The sequence below is a fragment of the Pristis pectinata genome, chromosome 9 (genome assembly GCF_009764475.1).
Source record: "Pristis pectinata isolate sPriPec2 chromosome 9, sPriPec2.1.pri, whole genome shotgun sequence".
NCBI classification, from domain to species: Eukaryota; Metazoa; Chordata; class Chondrichthyes; order Rhinopristiformes; family Pristidae; genus Pristis; species Pristis pectinata.
In genome coordinates, this window is record NC_067413.1 from 39163156 (window position 1) to 39182290 (window position 19135).

The window sequence follows — 19135 nt, forward strand, 5'->3', positions numbered from 1 at the left end:
GAATTGCTTAAAATACTTCTTGGATTTGCAGTAACTTTCTTTTGTTTAAATCAGGTCATGTGAAAAAGTTTTTTTTTACATTAAACAGGTATATAAATGGGCTGGGGTGGATAGGTGAGTGAGGGTATCATATTCAATCCAGGTTTGGGGGAAGCCAATTAGAAATTGCAAATTTTAATGTTATTTCAGCTAGGTGTTTAGATAACCAAGAACACAAGAAAATAGGACCAGGAGTAGGCCACCAGACCCCTCAAGCCTGCCCTGCCATTCAATATGATTATGGCTGATCTACACTGGCCTCAACTCCTTTCCTGTGCCAGTTCTGCAGAGCCCTCAATTCCTCGTTCTTTCATATATTTATTCATCTCCACCTTAAAAGATATCTAATGACTTAGTCTCCACCACCCTCTAGGGCAGAGAACTCCAAAGATTCGCCACCCTCAGAGAAAGATTTCTATGCACCTCAGCCTTAAATGACCAGTCCTTATTTTGAAGCTGTCCCCTTGTTCGTGACTCTCCCACTAGTAAAAACATCTCAACATCTACCTTCTCAAGCCACATTAAGATCTTAATTTTTTTTGAATAAGATCACCCCTCATTCTTCTAAACTCCAAGCAAATCAGACCCAACTCGTCTAGCCTTTCTTGACAGGCCAACCCTCCCTGGTGAATCTCCTTTGGATGGCCTCCAATGCTACTATATCCTTTTTTTTTAAGGTTAGGGGACCAAAACTGTGTGCGGTATTCCAGGTGTGGCTTAAACAGCAACCCCTTCACAACAAAGGCAAATATGTCATTTGCTGTCTTAACTAGTTTTTGGAGTTGCCTGTTAACTTCTTGTGATTCATGCACTAGAACAGCTAGCTCCCTCTGAACTTCATTGTGTCAAAGGAGATCCCATCTCGAGAAAGGGAAGAAAGGATGACAGAAACCATGCAGCATTTCAGGTTAGTTGAATAACTCCCATTCCACTGAATAATTCCCATTCCATTGTGACAAAACTGAGACAATGTAGTTTGACACAATGTGTCCCAGTCCCATGCCATAAGAAAACTTGAGGAATGAAAATCTAAAGAGGGAAAGGTTTAAAACTGAAGTACAAATGTTAGTAAACAAACTTGCATACTGCTCAGAGGACTCACTCTTTAATACAAACAGCAGTATAATATTAAGTGACACATTAAAACCTCTTCTAAAGCTGCAGCACTCTGCAAGGTGGCTTGTCCCTTTAAGCTTCAGTTGCAAAACGAAATGTCAGTTGGAGGTGAACTTCTTCAGCATCACCTCAGGAGAAGGATAATTTTGTCATTATTTTACAACTATATCCTTCCTCTATGTAAAATTTTGTTTTCTATCTATCATAAAATGTAATATATGACAGATTAACAGAATTACTTTCTGTCCATTTAATGACCACATAAACAGTGTTTCTCACTTGAAGGAACTTTGTTAATGACAAGAAAAATGGAGTGCAACTGTGATACACAGCTGTTTAAATGAGCTGCGTTTTAAGGGAAAACCCTTAAGGAATCTTTCCTGGGAAGTACTGTAAACAGGCAACTGCAGGGAAACTATGAATTACAAAAATCTGATGTCAATCAGGAAAAGTTGCAATGGATTGAAACTCAGATTAAACCTATCATGGAACATCAACATTCATCACAAGACTTGTATAAAGAAATTCCATGTATTTTTAACATCTATGCTATTGCAAAGTATGCTGATACATACATTACATCCACTGCAGTTCCAATTTACATTATTTGTATCTATAACATGGTTATTAACTTCCTCTCACCTCTCTAAATAGGCCGAAGAAAAGTCACTGCTGTTCTTCAATCTTTGGCTTATTCGGCTAAATTCTGTTTCAAAGTAAGTCTTCTGATTGCATGATGCATTTGGTGATTGATACCACCTACTCTGAAGGCTGATAAAGTCGTCGTCAATTGTATTCAACTGATCTTGTAAAGACTGTCAAGGAGAAACATAAGAAACAAATTAGAAATGGAATAAAATTTACAACATTTCAGATTTTAAAAATGTTTCAAGAACATAAGATACACTTCAAGTAAAATCTGGAACTCAAATCAAGCACTGCTTTTACGGAGCCTAATCAATAAGTAATTCGGTACATAATTTTTTTTAAGGTACTAATGCCCAATTGTATTCCAAGCAAACTCATCTCCAAACTCCTAGATCTTGGACTCAACACCTCCCTTTACAACTGGATCCTTGATTTACTGAGCGACAGACTGCAATCAGTAAAGATAGGCAGCAGCACCTCTGCCACAATTATCCTCAACACTGATGCCCCACAAGGTTGTGTCCTCAGCCCCCTACTTTTCTCCCTATACACAGACGACTGTGTGGCTAGACTCTGCTCTAACTCCATCTACAAGTTTAAGATGACATCACCTTGGTGGGCTAAATCTCAAATAATGATGAGTCAGAGTACAGGAAGGACATAGAAGACCTGGTGTCATGACAACAACCTTTCCCTCAAGGTCAGCAAAACAAAAGCTGGCCATTGACTTCAGGAAGCAGGGCCTCTAGATCTCCTGTTTATTTATGTCAATATTGCTGAGATCAAGAGGGTTGAGAACTTCAAGTTCCTAGGAGTGAACATCACCAATAGCCTGTCCTGGTCCAACCACATAGATGCCACAACCAAGAAAGCACACCAGTGCTTCTACTTCCTCAGGAGGTTAAAAAAAATTCAGCACGTCCCCATTGACCATCACCAATTTTTATAGATGCAACATAGAAGGCATCCTATCTGGATGAATCACTGCTTGGTATGGCAACTGCTATGCCCAAAACCGCAAGAAACTGCAAAGAGTTATAGATACAGCTCAACACATTACTGAAACCGGCCTCTCCCCACTCCCATCGGGCAGAAGATACAAAAGCCTGAAAGCACATACCGTCAGGGTCAAGGACAGGTTCTATCCTCTTATAAGACTATTGAACAGTCCCCTTGTACAGTAAGATGGACTCTTGACCTCACAATCTACCTCACCGTGGGTCTGCCTGTACTGCACTTTCTCTGTAACTGTAACACTATATTCTGCATTCTGTTATTGATTTTCCCTTGTACTACCTCAAAGTACTGATGTAATATGATCTGTATGGATAGCGTGCAAAACAAAGTTTTCCATTGTATGTCGGTTCATGTGACAATAATAAACCAACTTATCAACTTGTTGAAAGAATATAGGGTGAGCTTAAGCAGAAAGTTCTGAAATTCTAAGTAGTTCAAGCAACAGTGGTGGAGAGATGATGGAAGATCGTCAGCCTGAAATTTACTCTGTTTATCTGTCCACAGGTGCTGCCTGATCTGCAGATTATTTCCAGAATTTTCCAGAATCAGAGTAAACAGTATTCAAATTTCCAGCATCAGCATTTTATTGATTTTCAACAAGATGAATTTATTTTGGTGAATTTGTTCTCATCAGACAAGGAATTGTTGGCTGAATTTCAGAGTCTTTTTTTATTTCACATTGTATGGTGTGCAAAACTTTCCATTTTGGGGGTACTCCAAGCAAACACTGTACATTGCAGTACAGTTACCTGTGATTTCTGTCCACAAGTTTTAAAGTAGAACATCTTGCCTTAGATCTTCTGAAAACTGATAATTATTGTTTAGATATAATCCATAAATTTGTTAATACCTCTATTAAACTGTCAGATAAACACTTTAAATCCACCAAAACTTGAAAAATTCAATTTCAAACCCCTATCTGCCTTAAAATTGCCTATTAGATAGAGACAGCCATCTTTAATGAAACACTCCCTCGATCCTCCTTTAATGTACCCAATCTTGAATGTGTACTTATTTGGCACCAGTCTGGTATTTCCATTTCCTTCTGAGATGGAAAGCTCATGTGCAGTTAGGAATGGCTTCTGCTCAGAAGCCCAGTATACAGTAGGAACTGGCTTTTCACACAGAGCAAATAGAAATCATTTCACATTGTCCTCTGCACCTTACAGAGGTAGGAAACCCTCATCCAATTTAGGCTGGGTTGGAGTAAAAGGGGTGGAAAAAATGGTTTGTTAATTAATGCAGCTGGAGTGGTAGATTTTCCATTTCAAAGCATCAACTGAATACTGTGCAATAACAAAAAAAAGGAAGCTTATAAAAGTTGTGCATACAGATGGAGGAAAGCTAATTTTTCCACCATTTAAAAGAAAGGGACAAAGTCTACACATTTTATTACCGTCAAATATTCCATAACATGCTCTCCTCAGCCAACTATTTACTAAAAGCACAACAGAGGATGATTTTCACATTTCTTTCACCACTCAGTCCTCTGAATCTAATTTATTGCAAGGCAAAAAACATGATACTTTATTAAGTAACCATAAATTTGGGAAAAAAAATCATGTACAAACAGTGATGAGATTGACAGAACCTGTCACACTCAGTGCAAGTTCGCCAACATCTACTGATTCAAAATGGAGAATTGTTTAGTATCTCAGACCCAAATAAAAGTGACTTTATTCTCCTTTTTTGACCACAGTTGAATTTTCTGACTCCTTTTCCCTCCTTTCCCCTTTTTTTTAAAATATAAAAACAATACTCAAAATGGTAAAAAAAAAACCATCTATCAGATTTACTTGTCAAAAAGCTACTGAAGTCAAAAGCTTTATTCAGAAGCGTGGATGCCTTTGTGCTTACTCTGGGATTGCTGGCTCATTGGTTAATACACAAGACCAAAATTCAGCTTAAATGAAACAAGTTTCCTTTCCCTAATGATACATTACCTGGTAAAACTAATCAGAGGTATTCTTTTGCGTAGAAAATTTGCAGTCATTTTTAAAGTTAAAATTTCACATTCTAATGTCATTTCATTCTCACCTCCAACTCGGACGTTCTCTGTGCAAACTCCTCCTGTGCATTTGAATCAATGAGGAGATGTATTTTTTCCATCATTTTGTTTTCATTCACCTCCAAACGATGACGTATCTTCTGGAGTTCTTGCTGGAAATTCATGTCCACCCTTGGTAGTACTTGTGGTGGTATTACCACCTGTGTTGGACCTACCAAGGGTACCAGAGAACAAAGAAATTGATCATTCCATGAAGCAATTATTTCTGCAGATCACATTCAGTTTGATTCATCATTGACCCTACTCAATCTTCTGAAGCAGGCAACCATTCCAAACTGGTGAAACATCCAAAAAAGAAAATACAATTTTTCACACTCAGCACTCCCCAAAAGAGTACAAAGCTGATCTTGTTAATCGAATCTAGAAAGGCAAGGACCAGGAGGACTCATCCTTCCTCTGTACAGCAGGAGAGGGAGTGACAGCAGAGTTGCAGGGAATAGATGAGATATGGTCAGGATCTCTATCTACCATGGTAGAGGGGAAGCCATGGTTCAGTAAGATGGAAGACATTTCAGAGGGATCTATGCAGATTTAATTGATCTATTCTCCTTTTCATTTCTTTCAGTTTAACTCCTAACCCAGTACTCTTTTATAAGATGAAATCTTTTTCTCTGCTGTACTTTGGGCATGGGGAAGAAAGAAAGGATAAACACTAGTGAGATTACATCTAGAGTTTTGCAAACAGTTCTGGTCACACTAATAGTGACTACACTTTAAAGAAAGGTACAGAAGTGGTTTCCAAGGACATTGCTAGGACTGGATGACTTTTGCTTAAGGAAAGATGGGATGGTCTGTATTCTCTGGAAAAGAAGGGGCTGATGGGAGATTTGGTCAATATATATACACAATAATAAGGACGCAAGATAGAGGGGATATGAAGGACCTAATTGCCTTAACAGAGAGCCCAATACCCAGGGAGTTGAGATTCTATGTAATTGTTGGAAAGACTGGATTGGAATTGAGACTCTTTTTGCATAAAGGTGTCAGAGTCTGGCGTTCACAGACTGAAAGCAGACAGATGAGGCAAAACCCTCATCACATTTAAGAAATGTGTACTTGAAGCTATGGACTGAGCACTGGGGAAAAGATAAGCTCTGCTCTGACAATCACAAGCAATTGGCTGTCCTCTAATGCTATACACTTCTATGATTCTATGAGGATACAAATATTTCATACCTCTTGTTTAAAGCTTTCTAATTTTCCAAGCATGTCATCTAATTACATAGTAAATTGAAAAGCTTACATTTCTATACCATATTTCATACCCACATTTTCTTTCACATAGCCAATCAAATACTCCTTAAGTGTAGCCACTGTTGTAATGTGGAAGCATTGCAACTAACTTGCACACAGCAAGCTCCCACAATTAACAATGTGATAATAACCAGATAATTTATTGTTTTCTATTTGAACATGAGGTGTTCTTTGCTGGCTGCCAATTTGCACAGTGACATCCTGACCCAACTCCAGCTCTTCTTGGTCTGTGGGCTTTTCTGCAAATCCCACTACACTCCTGATTTAGTCTGTGACCTTTACCACTGTCTCTTCATAAGAAATGAAATCTCTTACTCATTCTAGTGAGAATGAAGACACAATGTTTCCATCCACACAGGATAATAACTTGAGAATTATTATGATCATAGTAGGTTATTCTGTTATTGCATAGAAATTGTTTCTCAGACAAAAACAGGTTCCAATTTCAAATAGTTTTTGATATTTTAGGTGAAAACTCATGAGACTTAACAGTACCCAAAGAATCCCTGCTCAAAAGGTACGTGTAGGTTTGCTTTTAATGTTTAAAAAAGCAAAATGTTGATTTACTTTTAGCATCAATTTGAGATGAATCAAGTTACACTTAATCTTGTATCTATGTCACCTATTATTGGTGCCTCAATCAGTGGAAACATACATTTCATTTATTAGAACATAGAACAGTACAGCACAGTATGGGCCCTTTGGCCCACGATGTCGTGCCAAACTATATGAACACTTGTTCCATGATCAATCTAACCCTTCCCTCCTGCACAGCCCATAACTCTCTATTTTTCTTACTTCCATATGCCTATCTAAGAGCCTTTAAATGTCCCTATTGTACCAGCCTCTACAATCACCCCTGGCAGTGCAGTCCAGGCACCCACCACTCTCTGTGTAAAGAACCTACCTCTGACATCTCCCCTGAATATTCCTCCTCTGACCTAATTCTCCAATCAGGCAGCATCCTGGTAAATCTCCTCTGCACCCTCCCTAAAGCTTCCACATCCTCCTTATAATTAGGTGACCAGAATTGAACACAATACTCTGTGTGGACTAACCAGAGTTTTATACAGCTGCAACATTACCTCACGGCTCTTGAACTCAATCCCCTGACTAATGAAGGCCGACGCACCATTCGCCTTCTTAACGACCCTATCAACTTGCATGGCAACTATTCTCTCCATCCCCATTGTAATTTTAAACACATTTATTAAATCATCATGTAATCTTTTCTGTAGTTAAGTTTGCCTCAGTACTTTAATGAGTCACTTATTTAAATGAGCGATACTGGAATATTGATGCCTGCAGTTAGAAGCTAACAAATATTTAAGAAAACACAGAGTAACGCACTATAAATTGCATATATTACTGTTCTGATTAATCTGGTAGTTTGAATTTTCTATAAAATACGTGACATAATGTTGGAATTTATCTAACAGTTTTTAAAAAAAACTGATATATGCCTTCACAAAGCTGACAAAAGTTGCTCTGGTCACCCCTCTAAAAGCAGCAGGGTGGAAATCTGTCCTCGATCGCATGCATTAAACAAACAGGATTGTGGCTTGTGCACATTGAACTATGGTTCCCAAATTTGGCTATGTGTTTAGTACATGTGGCCAAGGATAAATTTCTAGATTTATTAAGGAGAGCTAATTTAACAAAATCATATTCTCAGCATGGAGTGTCACTCAAACTCTCAATATGTCCATGCAGAAAGCCAGGTGCACTTCTTGAAAGAAATTCAAGCATCAACATCTGCTCTCCAGAAGATGAGAGGAGGAAATGAAAAGTCTATGTCATTATTTTAAAAACATTGTTGTCTTCTGCATTACGTGGGACAACCACCATGACGGCTCTGGAGTCACACATAGGTCAGACCAGGCAAGGATGGCATATTTGCAAAGGCGTAGGTGTAACAACTCACCTGGTTCAACAACCCTGTGGCTTTGCAGCCATAATTCCTAATGAATAATTATTAATTGAACTTAAATTCCATAACTTCCATGGTGGAATCTGAGCTCCACTCTCTCAGGCCTTTGTACTACTAGACAAGTAACTTAACAGCTGCATCATTACTGTACTGAAATATGTGATCTGACCCTTAATAATCTTGTTTCTTCTCTTAATGTTCCCATCTACATAAGCTCCTGTCAGCATGGCAATATTTTTCCAGTAATGTATTTCATTAGTGGAGTGGGCTGAGAAGGTTTAAGATATCAGGAGAAATAACCCAGATTGTCCTTGGAACAGAGGGCTCAAAATTCTGCTGTGTAGCTCTGCCCTCTTTCAGTGCTACGTGTCTGGGGAATAAAACTGCTTATTATGAGAGAGTCTCAAAAGGTGCCACTTTGGAAATTTAGCCCTGCACATCCTGTCCCAAATCACCAATGATTTCTAGTCGATATAATGGAGTTCCTTACAATGACTTGCTTAAGAAAGCAACACAGTGATTATTTACCTCTTCCTTTCCTCCTCCAGAGATCTAAAGTCAACATCTATCAAAATGGAAATTTGTGCCTGGGGTGGTGTGACTCCCCATACAACAGTCATTGGGAGCATTGTCCACAAAATTATTCTTTGGCCGTTCCTTTGGTAGTGCTACTCAACCATCAGGCCACTCTTCCACCTCACTCCCTGAAATCTCCCAATCCAATCCGGTGACACCCTGTTGTTCCCTTCATGTGATCGACAGCTTGTGAAGGAAGCATGCGCAGCTGGTCATCAGTTATGCTCAAGTATCTTGGGTACTATGCATGTTGTGGAGGACCCATGACGGAAGCATTTTATGCACACTTCTTTACCCATACAACAGTCATTGGGAGCATTGTCCACAAAATTATTCTTTGGCCGTTCCTTTGGTAGTGCTACTCAACCATCAGGCCACTCTTCCACCTCACTCCCTGAAATCTCCCAATCCAATCCGGTGACACCCTGTTGTTCCCTTCATGTGATCGACAGCTTGTGAAGGAAGCATGCGCAGCTGGTCATCAGTTATGCTCAAGTATCTTGGGTACTATGCGTGTTGTGGAGGACCCATGACGGAAGCATTTTATGCACACTTCTTTAAACTGTGCAGATAAATATCTAGGCCAGCATAGCGCAAGGTGGGACTTAACAGAGCTGTTCAGAATTATGAAGTGTTTTAATGCAGAACATGGTGACAAAGCATTTCTACTGGTAAGGTGTTCCAGTAACCAGAGAACACAGATTCAACAATGGCAAAAAAAAGCCAAACAGTTAATTCAGAAATTCATACTTTCCCTCAATAAGTTGCAATGATCTAGATTGATCACCAAACAGTGTGGTGACGTCAGATCCAACAGTAAGTTCTATTTCTTTCATCGCTGAAAAGTGTAACTTATATAGCTCTGGAGCTAAGCACCATGGAGCACAGTAAATGTTACAAACCTTGCACACTAGTTCTCTCTTCTTCCAGAGTGGTTACCATGTTCACATAGCGCTTCTTGCTGGAGCCAAATTCATTTTCCAATTTATGCTTGTCTGCATCAGAGAAGTATTGCGAATCCTTACTGTATGCCTGGAAAGCTTTAAAGTTCTTTTCCAAGTTTTTGAGAACTAACTCATAATCCTCCCGAGACATTGTTCGTAACTGAAAACAAAACAAAGATTACTTGCAAGCAGTTATGAATTAATACCCCCTTTCTGGTCACCTTTGGCCATATTATCTACTTGAGCAGGAAACAGAGATTTTCTCATATCTAGGTTAAAGTTGGGCAAAAGCAACTGAAATACAATGTCACACTTCTAATATGTATCCTATCTACGAAAGTGCCTTCTTTTGGAAGAGTCAAAAAAGAACCCTAATAGCTACCATTGTTGAGTTAATAGGAAACATGATCCATTTCTTTCGATTTTTTAAAAAATCATCTTCACCATTTTATGTGCATCTGCATCCAGAGAGCCCATTAGGATGAAGACATTCTCTTTCAATGCTACAGCTGATACAAGCCAAATGGAGAGGGAGGCTTGTCACAGTAGGATTTGTCATCACCTGTCCTTGCTCTGGAAAAATTGTTCATCTCCATAGATTTGTTGTGTGTACCAACTGTGAGAATAAAATACTGTGAGATAATCACATCTTTAACAAACAATAAAATAGTGTTTTCCTACAGTGTTCCCTCATCCAATTCACTACACCTCATCCTTAGAGGACAGAAGTTTCCAAAACATACACAAGCAAGGGTTTTCTAGAGCTTACCACAGATATGGTCCAACTCTGTATCTTTTCAATATCTATCATGCAGTATTGCCAAGAAATCAAGCTCTTCATATTAATGTACAGTTGGTTCCATAGAGAAAGGATAGCCTCGTAGTACTGATCAATTCTGGTCAGAACAACAGAAAGCACCATTTCAGATTCTTCAGCACAGCACAGAAACTACATTCATAATTTAAGAAACAAGTAAACTGCAAAGTGACATCTCATACTTGTTTGCAAGATCAATTGCACCAGGGTTTGGAGGTGGGATGAGAAGACAAATAGATGGAACTTCCATTTCCATTCCACCTGGTCCAATCACCCTCCACTTGCTGCGTTGAGAGTTATCCAATAAGATGCATTCATTTCCTCTATGGACAACTCTCTTAAAAAAAAAGTGAGGAATATATTGGAATCATAGTAAAATTATTTAACATGTCAATTATAACGCTACAATTGTAAACTAAGTAATATAGTCATAATTTAGCACATTGGTTCTAATGCTGCTTATACCATACATACTTCAAGTTGAGCAAAAGGCTTCATGTGAGAAAGTTTCATCATGACCTCAAATTGTTCTCATGGCATAATGATATATAAATGGCAATTATCCTTTGAGTTAAGTTGAGTTGTGTTATTAAATCAATGGAATGACAATAAAATGCAGTTATGCATTTGCCAGCCTTCCTACATTGGCCTCCTGGTTACTCTTGGAGACGACCAGTCAAAAGCCTCTAGAGCAGGACTGCTATGCTTAAAAAGGCTGTTTAATTCAACTGCTAATTTAAAATTACTAAAATGTTAGTGAAAACAAACATCAAATTACTACAAATGAATAGCATTGCAATCCGATGTTTCATTAAGCAAAAGAAAATCTTTCTATAAACATAAATGCCCAGCAAAACTTATCTTACAAGTTAACCATACTATTAGGTGACATGCACAATTTGAAAAGATACATACAACAGTACTATTAATTGGGACTGTAACAACAAGGCCTGACATGGCACTAGTCAAATCAGATTTGCAGTAAAGCTCCCTAGTCATTATAACATGATCTGCTGGCTTCAATGTAGTCACATTTTCTTAAGTTACTTTACAATTAAATGAATAAACTGGGAGATAAAATGATGCAAAATTAAATCAATCATGACTAATGAGGAGATCCAATATTTAAAGACACTGTTTTTGTGGAACTCAATTCAATACAAGGAAAGTTCTCAATACTCTGAAACTTCTTTTCAATCAAATTAAATAATTACCAGTTTCTCACTTTAATTGGACAAGTCCTTCAGCTTCCAAAAGACTGTGACACTAATGGGGCCAGGACATTCAGAAAAATAGATTCAATAATGCGAATGCTTTATGACCAATCTACTTTCATTGAAAGTTGTCCACCTACCAACACCTGATCAACTGCACACTGGATGATTTTATGGATAGCACTGAACTGACAAGGGCTTGTTACCAACAAACAGAGCTATAACTATACCTGATCCTGTTTGTAGTCACAAAGAGCCTTGAGAATGATTTGGTTTGGACCCCGTTGGTCAATAGCAGTAGATGGATTGCGTGGTTTTAGTTGCACTATTTTCTTTGACTTGTTGACCAAGTTTGACACCTGTCTTTTGTATTCATGGATTTTCTCCTTATCTTTCTGCAAAAGAAAGAAAACAAATAGAACAAATGAAAACTTGAAGTCAGATATTAAGTCACTTTGATGATCACACATTCTACTGTTCTATTGTGTTGTAATAAAGCTAAGAAGTCCAAGACAGCATCCACATATAGTTTGGTGCTGCTTCAATATCAGCTGGGATCGTAGGATTCTAGAAGAACATTAACCAAAAGTAATAGCACACAAATTGCTTTTGTTTGAGTTCTCTGACTCTTCCCCCATTTTCAAATTGATTGTTCAAAATTCCATGTGATAGTTTGTTACCAGGAGTTGAGACATCCCCATTGCAGGATTGTCTTGACTGGGCCCAGTTCCACCAGGAAGCATATAACTAAAAGGAACAAGGTGACTTGACTCCTAACCTCAGACTTTCTCGAAATAAGAACAGGGAATGTCAGAGACACTCAGAAGGGAAGACAGCATCCAAGGGAACAGGAACAGAAACAGAGCTGGTGTTCAAGGTCTACTAGGGAGCATTTCCCATATCCAGCATCTGCAGTTTCTTGCTTTTCAGGGAAGACCAGCTGGTAAACCTCAATAGCAGAAGCTTAAACCTGGAATGTTTAAAGAAAGCTTTCATCCCTGCATTTACAGTCAAATCTGCTATTTTCACAGCAGGATCTGCGTAAAGACTATTGCAGACTGCCTAAGAAACTGAAAAATGACAGACTCAGCCAGCAGTGGAAGAAACCAAGTCAGGGGCATCAGGTACCTGCTCCACTCTCTTTTGCACGGCATTACTGGTGGCTCAGCTCCCTTATCCCTATGGAAATTACAGGCAATGGAAGGGTGGGTGGGAAACAAGACAAAACAATAGACTGATTTTTAATGTGTGAAGGGGTAGCAATGTTCCACAGGGAAAAGCTTTCCAAAAATCAGGGGTCTTTGCAGACATTCATCTAACCCCTGCTTTAAAATTATGAAAGGAATACCTCGGATTCTGTAATCATCTTCTCCAATTGCTGCAGTGATGTTGACCTATCACAGACATATTTCTTTCTTAGGGAATCCTGCATTTTCTTCAGAGAGTTTTCAGTTACTTGTGCATCCTCGAAAAACTATAAAGTGATAAAAACAGAATCTGACAAACATGCAAAGAATGCAGTTCAGTTGATTAATTCCTCTCCTTCCCATTAAGGCATTTTCTTTAAATCAGTCCACCCAACCTAGCTTGGTGCTCGAGTTAGAATGACTCAACTAATCAGCATGATGAAACAGTTATGTCTTAATATTAAAACAGAAAATGCTGGAAAACTAGGAGGTCAGGCAGCATCTATAGAGCGAGAAACAGAGTTAATGTTTCAGGTCAATGTCCTTTTCATCAAACTCAATCTGGATGAAAGGAGGTAGACCTGAGGCATTAAGCTCTGTTTCTCTCTGTGAATACTGTTTGACCTGCTGAGTATTTCCTACATTGTGTGTTTCACTCTCAGATTTATAGCATCTGCGGTGCTTTGGTTTTCCTTGCAGCTCTTCATTCTCCAAAGTTGAAAAGTCTTTCATGGCAAACTAAACAATGAAACCTCTCTACATCTATAGCACACACATTTTCAAAAGGTAAGTTACATTAACTGGTATTGAACTTGTAAATGTACCTGAAAGTAATTGGAATTCTCCTTCAGATGGACCTCAATGCATTTGGTAAGCTGGAGAATCCAACTCCACTGGGTCTGCAAAGTATCAATGTAAGCCTACAGTGCAAGAAAAATCCAATTTTCCCCATTAGTACAAATGCTGCAAATTCACACAAAACCCAACATTATGATACATGAATAATTTGTCATGCTGAATATCACCAATGTGATATCCCTGCTAATTCCATTTCCACAATACCTTGAATGAAGCAAGAAGGTAATTCAAACAAAAAAAAAGCCAAGCTGTAAGGATTTATTAGGGTATGACACAGCAGAGGGGCAGCACATAGATTTTTAAAAAAAAGATGGGTTGAGGATAAGAGTAAATATACTTCAAGGTATCATTTTGGGTTCTGGCTAGTACACGTTGGATGGAGAAGTGGCCTTGGTTATGTACTTCATGTTTCTGAAGGTCTTTCTGACACGATTAGTGGTAGTATGTTACTGCAGTACACACCTTTTCTATTGTCTTGTTAAAAGTATTCCCCACACAGTAGTCGGTAATTTTAAGAACTATAGAATTATTTTGCCTAATGTCATCAAACTTTGGTTCTGTTCTCATTCAAATCTTGAGCATTAGGAAAGTTTTGAATCTAAATATATGTAGAACTTCTCATTACTGTTTCTTCAGTCTTTTCTACAAAGAATTACCAAACCAGTGGTGTTTATTTCAGAAAGAGTATCAATGCTTTTCAAAAAAACTGCAGACAATAAAGCTACTTTTTTTTCCTTTGTGAAACCATTTGCAAAATGTGAAGTTGGCATTTTCACGCTCAGTGTACAAGAGATTAAAAGCTTCAGGTGATTAATGGGAGCAAAGAATCCTGTACCAATTACCTACTTTCAGATGAATAACATAATCTAAAAAGGACAAAACAGTTGGTCCAAAGATTGCTACCACTAGAGAGATTTATAACACTAAAAACTGAAACCAAATTACACGCCTTAAGAAATTTCTGTGGTTGAATGAACATAATTTCACTAATTATTGTCTGAAAATTCCAGACAATATTGTTCTACATAAACTAGTAGTAAACAAAATTAGAAATAATAAAATCAGCTTACAATGTACTTTCTGGAGAAATAGTGTCTGATCTATTGTGAGCTATGGCCTCATATTGCCTTAAAATATTAAGCATTAATAAAAATCACTGAACCTTAAAATTATGATATTTAAATGTTAAAACCCAGGGAACAATGCCCTGTATTGGAATAGGATTTAAATAAGATGGAGTTAGCTGCCAGGCTCTAGTAACTAGGATTTTGCAGAAAATACATGCTTAGCACTTCTAATCTGGAAATTGCATCATTATTGTACAAACATTTAACAGGCTTTTATCATATTTATTTTAGTATTTTAATAAACTATTTGTATACAATTTAATTTCTATCCTATAAAGGCTGCAAATTGGTGTTGTGCCAAGTACACCAGGCAAGAATTCAGGCATCATCTCTGTCCACTTTTCCATCAAAATTATCCCCACAGGGGGCAATACCTTGTACATTTTAAAGAGCTCCATTAAAACAATGAAGGAACTTGATACAAAAGCAGCACTCAGTCTAAATTTAAGGCTGGTAGCAACTCCCTCTTAACATCTTGTATAGATACCTAGGTAATGAATGCTATTCGTACACCACATTATTATAAGTGGCTATATGTGAATATATGGAGTGAAGTTAAGTGCTGCAACTTTTCTATGTCCAAAACTGATTGCAAACTTGAATTATAAAACATTTTGTCAGCACTTGCCCTGCCCGAGTTGAGTGATTAGCCAGATACCCCACCTCAATCTTGTCAGATGCGGGATGATTATTTGCTACTAGCTGGTCACCTTCTTGTTTGAGTCTGTTTAACCGCTTTTCTTTTTCTTCCAACTGGCTCATCAGTATCTAACAAAAAAGAAATAAATATAAAAATTTAACAAGTAGCAAAATAAAATGTGTACAACTTCATTAAAGCTGCCCCACAAAGTGATATCAAACACTAACATCAGACCAAATGTCATAATGTCACACTCAATGCCTCTTCTGGCATGTAATCCATCATATGTATTAAGAAAAACGCTCATCTTTAATAGCTTTTGCCCTTTGGACATTAGTTTACATGCACAGTGTGGAACATTTTAACCAGATAGTCATCGTGGTGATCAGTTAGAAGCTAAGCACCCACATAGAAATACAAGGGCCAAATGATAGCAGTATTGCTGCTACTATTGAGGACCACAGAACATGCATAATTCCTATTCTGAGTGATAAACAATCTGCTGGAGGAACTTAGTGGGTCCAACAGTATCTGTGGAAGAAAAGGAATTGTCGGCGTTTCGGGTCAAAATACTGCATCAGGACTTGACGTTTCAGGAAATATCAAGTCCCCATGCAGGATTTTGACCCGAAATATTGACAATTCCTTTGCCACAGATGCTGCTCAACCTGCTAAGTTCCTCCAGCAGATTGTTGGTTGCTCCAGATTTCAGCATCTGCAGTCTCTTGTCTCTCCTATTCTGAATGCATAATTTATAGTCTTCCCAGGGAATTAGAGGATTACTTTCAAAACATATGCATCACAATCTCAGGTATTGTCCTGTCAGGAGGCATTTCAACTTCTCTGAACATACTTCAGCTTGGTGGTGGCACAGTAGCTCCAGCAACATGGGTTTCAGCTTTTCCTCGGATGCTGTCTGTGTGGAGTTTGCATGTTCTCCCTGTGACTGCATGGGTTTCCCTTTGCTGCTCTGATGTGCTAGTTGGTTCACTGGCAACTATGAATTACTTGTAGTGTGGGTCAGTGGTGGGACAATCAGGGTACATGAACATATGAGAGAGAATAAGTTACAAGTAAATAAGGAGGGGAATAGGTCTAATGGATATGCTCTAAGAGCTGGCATAAACTTGATGGGCTGAATAGCCTCCCTCTTGTAAGAGGATACGAAAAATATAAATGACATTTTGGATTATTAGTCTTCTAAAATTTTGATGAAAGGCAAAACTTTTCTAACAGAAATATTTGTCAATCTGTTGTCAACAATTTTGCTAACCAATTATCCTTTTCTACTTGCAGTAGCTCCCTGCTGGCATTCAGATCATTTTGCATTCATTACCACAGGTTCATTATACAGGATGCAGAAATTCTATCAGCACAGTAAGCAAAATTTTAAAAAGCTGAAACGTTTCCTCTTTTTACCAGACTTCAGGAGCACAGTGGAGGTAGAAATTTATCCTTGGTCACTCCAATGCAATCGGAGTCAATCAGAAATGGAGCTGAACACGAAGCCATAATCATGAAGGTGCATTCAATACAAATAATATCAGTGAATTTCTACTTCAAGTTTTGAAAATACATTGTTTTTTTTTAAATGTTTTGAAAAGAATCTTCTCCTGCCACTGAATCATAGAAGTTTAGGCCAAAGAATGAGCCAACTCCACCTTGTTTCCATGCCAGTCAAATTTGGGCTGTTGGTTAATCCTAGTTCATAACCTGTATTGCTACAGGTTGAGGCTCTTCAACTGTTCAATTAAAATAGGCAATTAAATAAAATTCTACTTAAAAAGGGCCATAGATTAAAACGAAACAAAAATGATAGTTTATGCATAGTTTAACATGGTAACAGTTTTTTTGCCATTTAAATGTCATACATTATAACCGGGTGTCACAATGCATCAGGTATCATGTTATTGCACAGATTATTGCAAAGAAGGTGAGAAGGTGAAAACTTACAAAATTACAAAGTAAATGTAGGAGGAAGCTCAGGACTAGCAACATGAATTAGTTATAAATAATATTTTTTAAAAAACAGCATTTAGCTTTCCTTTTGCCGCTGCAAGGTGATTTGATGTTTCTCCAAAAGAGGATGGGGTAAACTTTAAGTCAGCTAATATTCTTGGTTTGGATTCTGCCTTCACGACTTAGTGCATATACAGACTGGTCTGGAACCCCCACTCTACGGATGGGCTTGGATCTGCAGCAGTACTTGGTTAGATCATGTTTGGAGTACTGCATGCAGTCCTGCTTTATACGACTAAAGGGAAATATGAGAACTGAAAGTGGTGAAAGCGATTTAGAAGACGGATATTAGAACCAAAACATTATGACCATCAAGAAAGAGTGAATTGGCTAGGTCTTTCTTTCTTAGGAAAAGCAAGTCTGGTTGGTAACCTAATAAAGGTCTTTAAAATTACAAAGGGTTTGACAGAATCAATTTGGAGATGTTACCACAATGATGTAAACTAGAGACCGAAGTACAACAGAGTCACTGATGGGGTCTAATAGGGAAATCAGGAAAACTTCTTTAGCTAGTGAGTTTGGAGAACTAGCTACCAAATGGAGCACTTGAGGCAAACAGTATAGGTGCCTTTAAATAGGGCCCAAGTAAATACAGGAGGGAGGACAATAATTGGCTGTTTCCTGTGCTGTATGTTCTACAGTCAGGTGAGGGATCCACTACATGAGATTTGTGGTTCAACAATTTGGTTAAATACTTAGATAATCACTCTGTGCAATAACCTCCACATTTAATCTCTCTTCTTGGAGTAGAGGGAGAATTTATCTCAAGATACAACAATAGTTACACACTGATGGCAATGGACAAATACCGACATGTCTAACTCTTAATTGCAGAACGCAGCTTCAGTCAGTCAATCATTATCTGTCCTGTTCTGACTTACTGAGAACATTTCTTGTTTCTGAGCCATGTTTGTGTTCTTATCACTCCAATCATAGACAAGTTCTTCTTCCTCACGGTCATTGATCCACATAATCTCATTGGAGGTGGCCTGAATGATGTCCTGAAACTTTCTCAGTTGATCAAATCTGTCCTCTGAAGCTTTCTAAGATGTATAGAAACAACAAGACTCATCACTTATTTCATTACACATGGAAAGAATACAGAAACAAGGATTGTATTCCCTTGAATCTTAACAATTCAGAGGTCATCCACTTAAAAGTCTGGAGGAGGAACTGTTGGGGAAGATTGAATCAATTTCCATTGATTCAGGAACATAGCTCGAGTGAAAATTTAAAGATTCAAGCCAGGTCTTTCAAGAGTGAAGTTGGAAAACATGGAAGTTTGGAGCTTTCTTCTGCAATGGCAATTGATGCTGTGTCAGATATTAATATCAAAGCCAAGACTGATAGTATTTTGGTGAAATGGGGAAAAAGGCAGTTATATTTCAGAAAGATGCATAGGCTTTAGAAAGGCTGCAGAAGTAGTTTATTAAAATGATTCCAAGGATGAGGGAATTTAGTAGGTGCAAAGTCAGGAGAAGCTGGAGTCGTTCTCCTTGGAATAAAGGAGGTTAAGAGAGCATCTGTTAAAGATATTAAATTCATGAAGGATCTAGACAGAGTAGATATTAAGTAGAAAGAGAGAAACCATCCCCAGTGATGGAAGGGTCAAGGAGTAAGGGACATAGAACAAAGGTGATTAGCAAAAGCATCGAAACTCATAGAAGGGAAAAAAAAGTAT

General features: G+C 38.1%; 1 protein-coding gene across 2 annotated transcripts in view; it reads right to left on the reverse strand.

Moving 5' to 3' along the window:
• The window catches only part of LOC127574611 (desmoplakin-like), a 61540-nt gene that overhangs the window by 24284 nt on the left and 18121 nt on the right, over positions 1–19135 (reverse strand). For both annotated transcript variants that reach the window (XM_052023760.1, XM_052023761.1), the window contains exons 7-16: positions 18336–18497; positions 15459–15563; positions 13635–13730; positions 12972–13097; positions 11854–12018; positions 10592–10746; positions 10362–10488; positions 9551–9752; positions 4858–5039; positions 1798–1970 (exon numbers count right to left, since the gene is read on the reverse strand). In XM_052023760.1, coding sequence (XP_051879720.1) covers positions 1798–1970; positions 4858–5039; positions 9551–9752; positions 10362–10488; positions 10592–10746; positions 11854–12018; positions 12972–13097; positions 13635–13730; positions 15459–15563; positions 18336–18497 — 1493 coding nt within the window. The remainder of the gene's footprint in view (positions 1–1797; positions 1971–4857; positions 5040–9550; positions 9753–10361; positions 10489–10591; positions 10747–11853; positions 12019–12971; positions 13098–13634; positions 13731–15458; positions 15564–18335; positions 18498–19135) is intronic.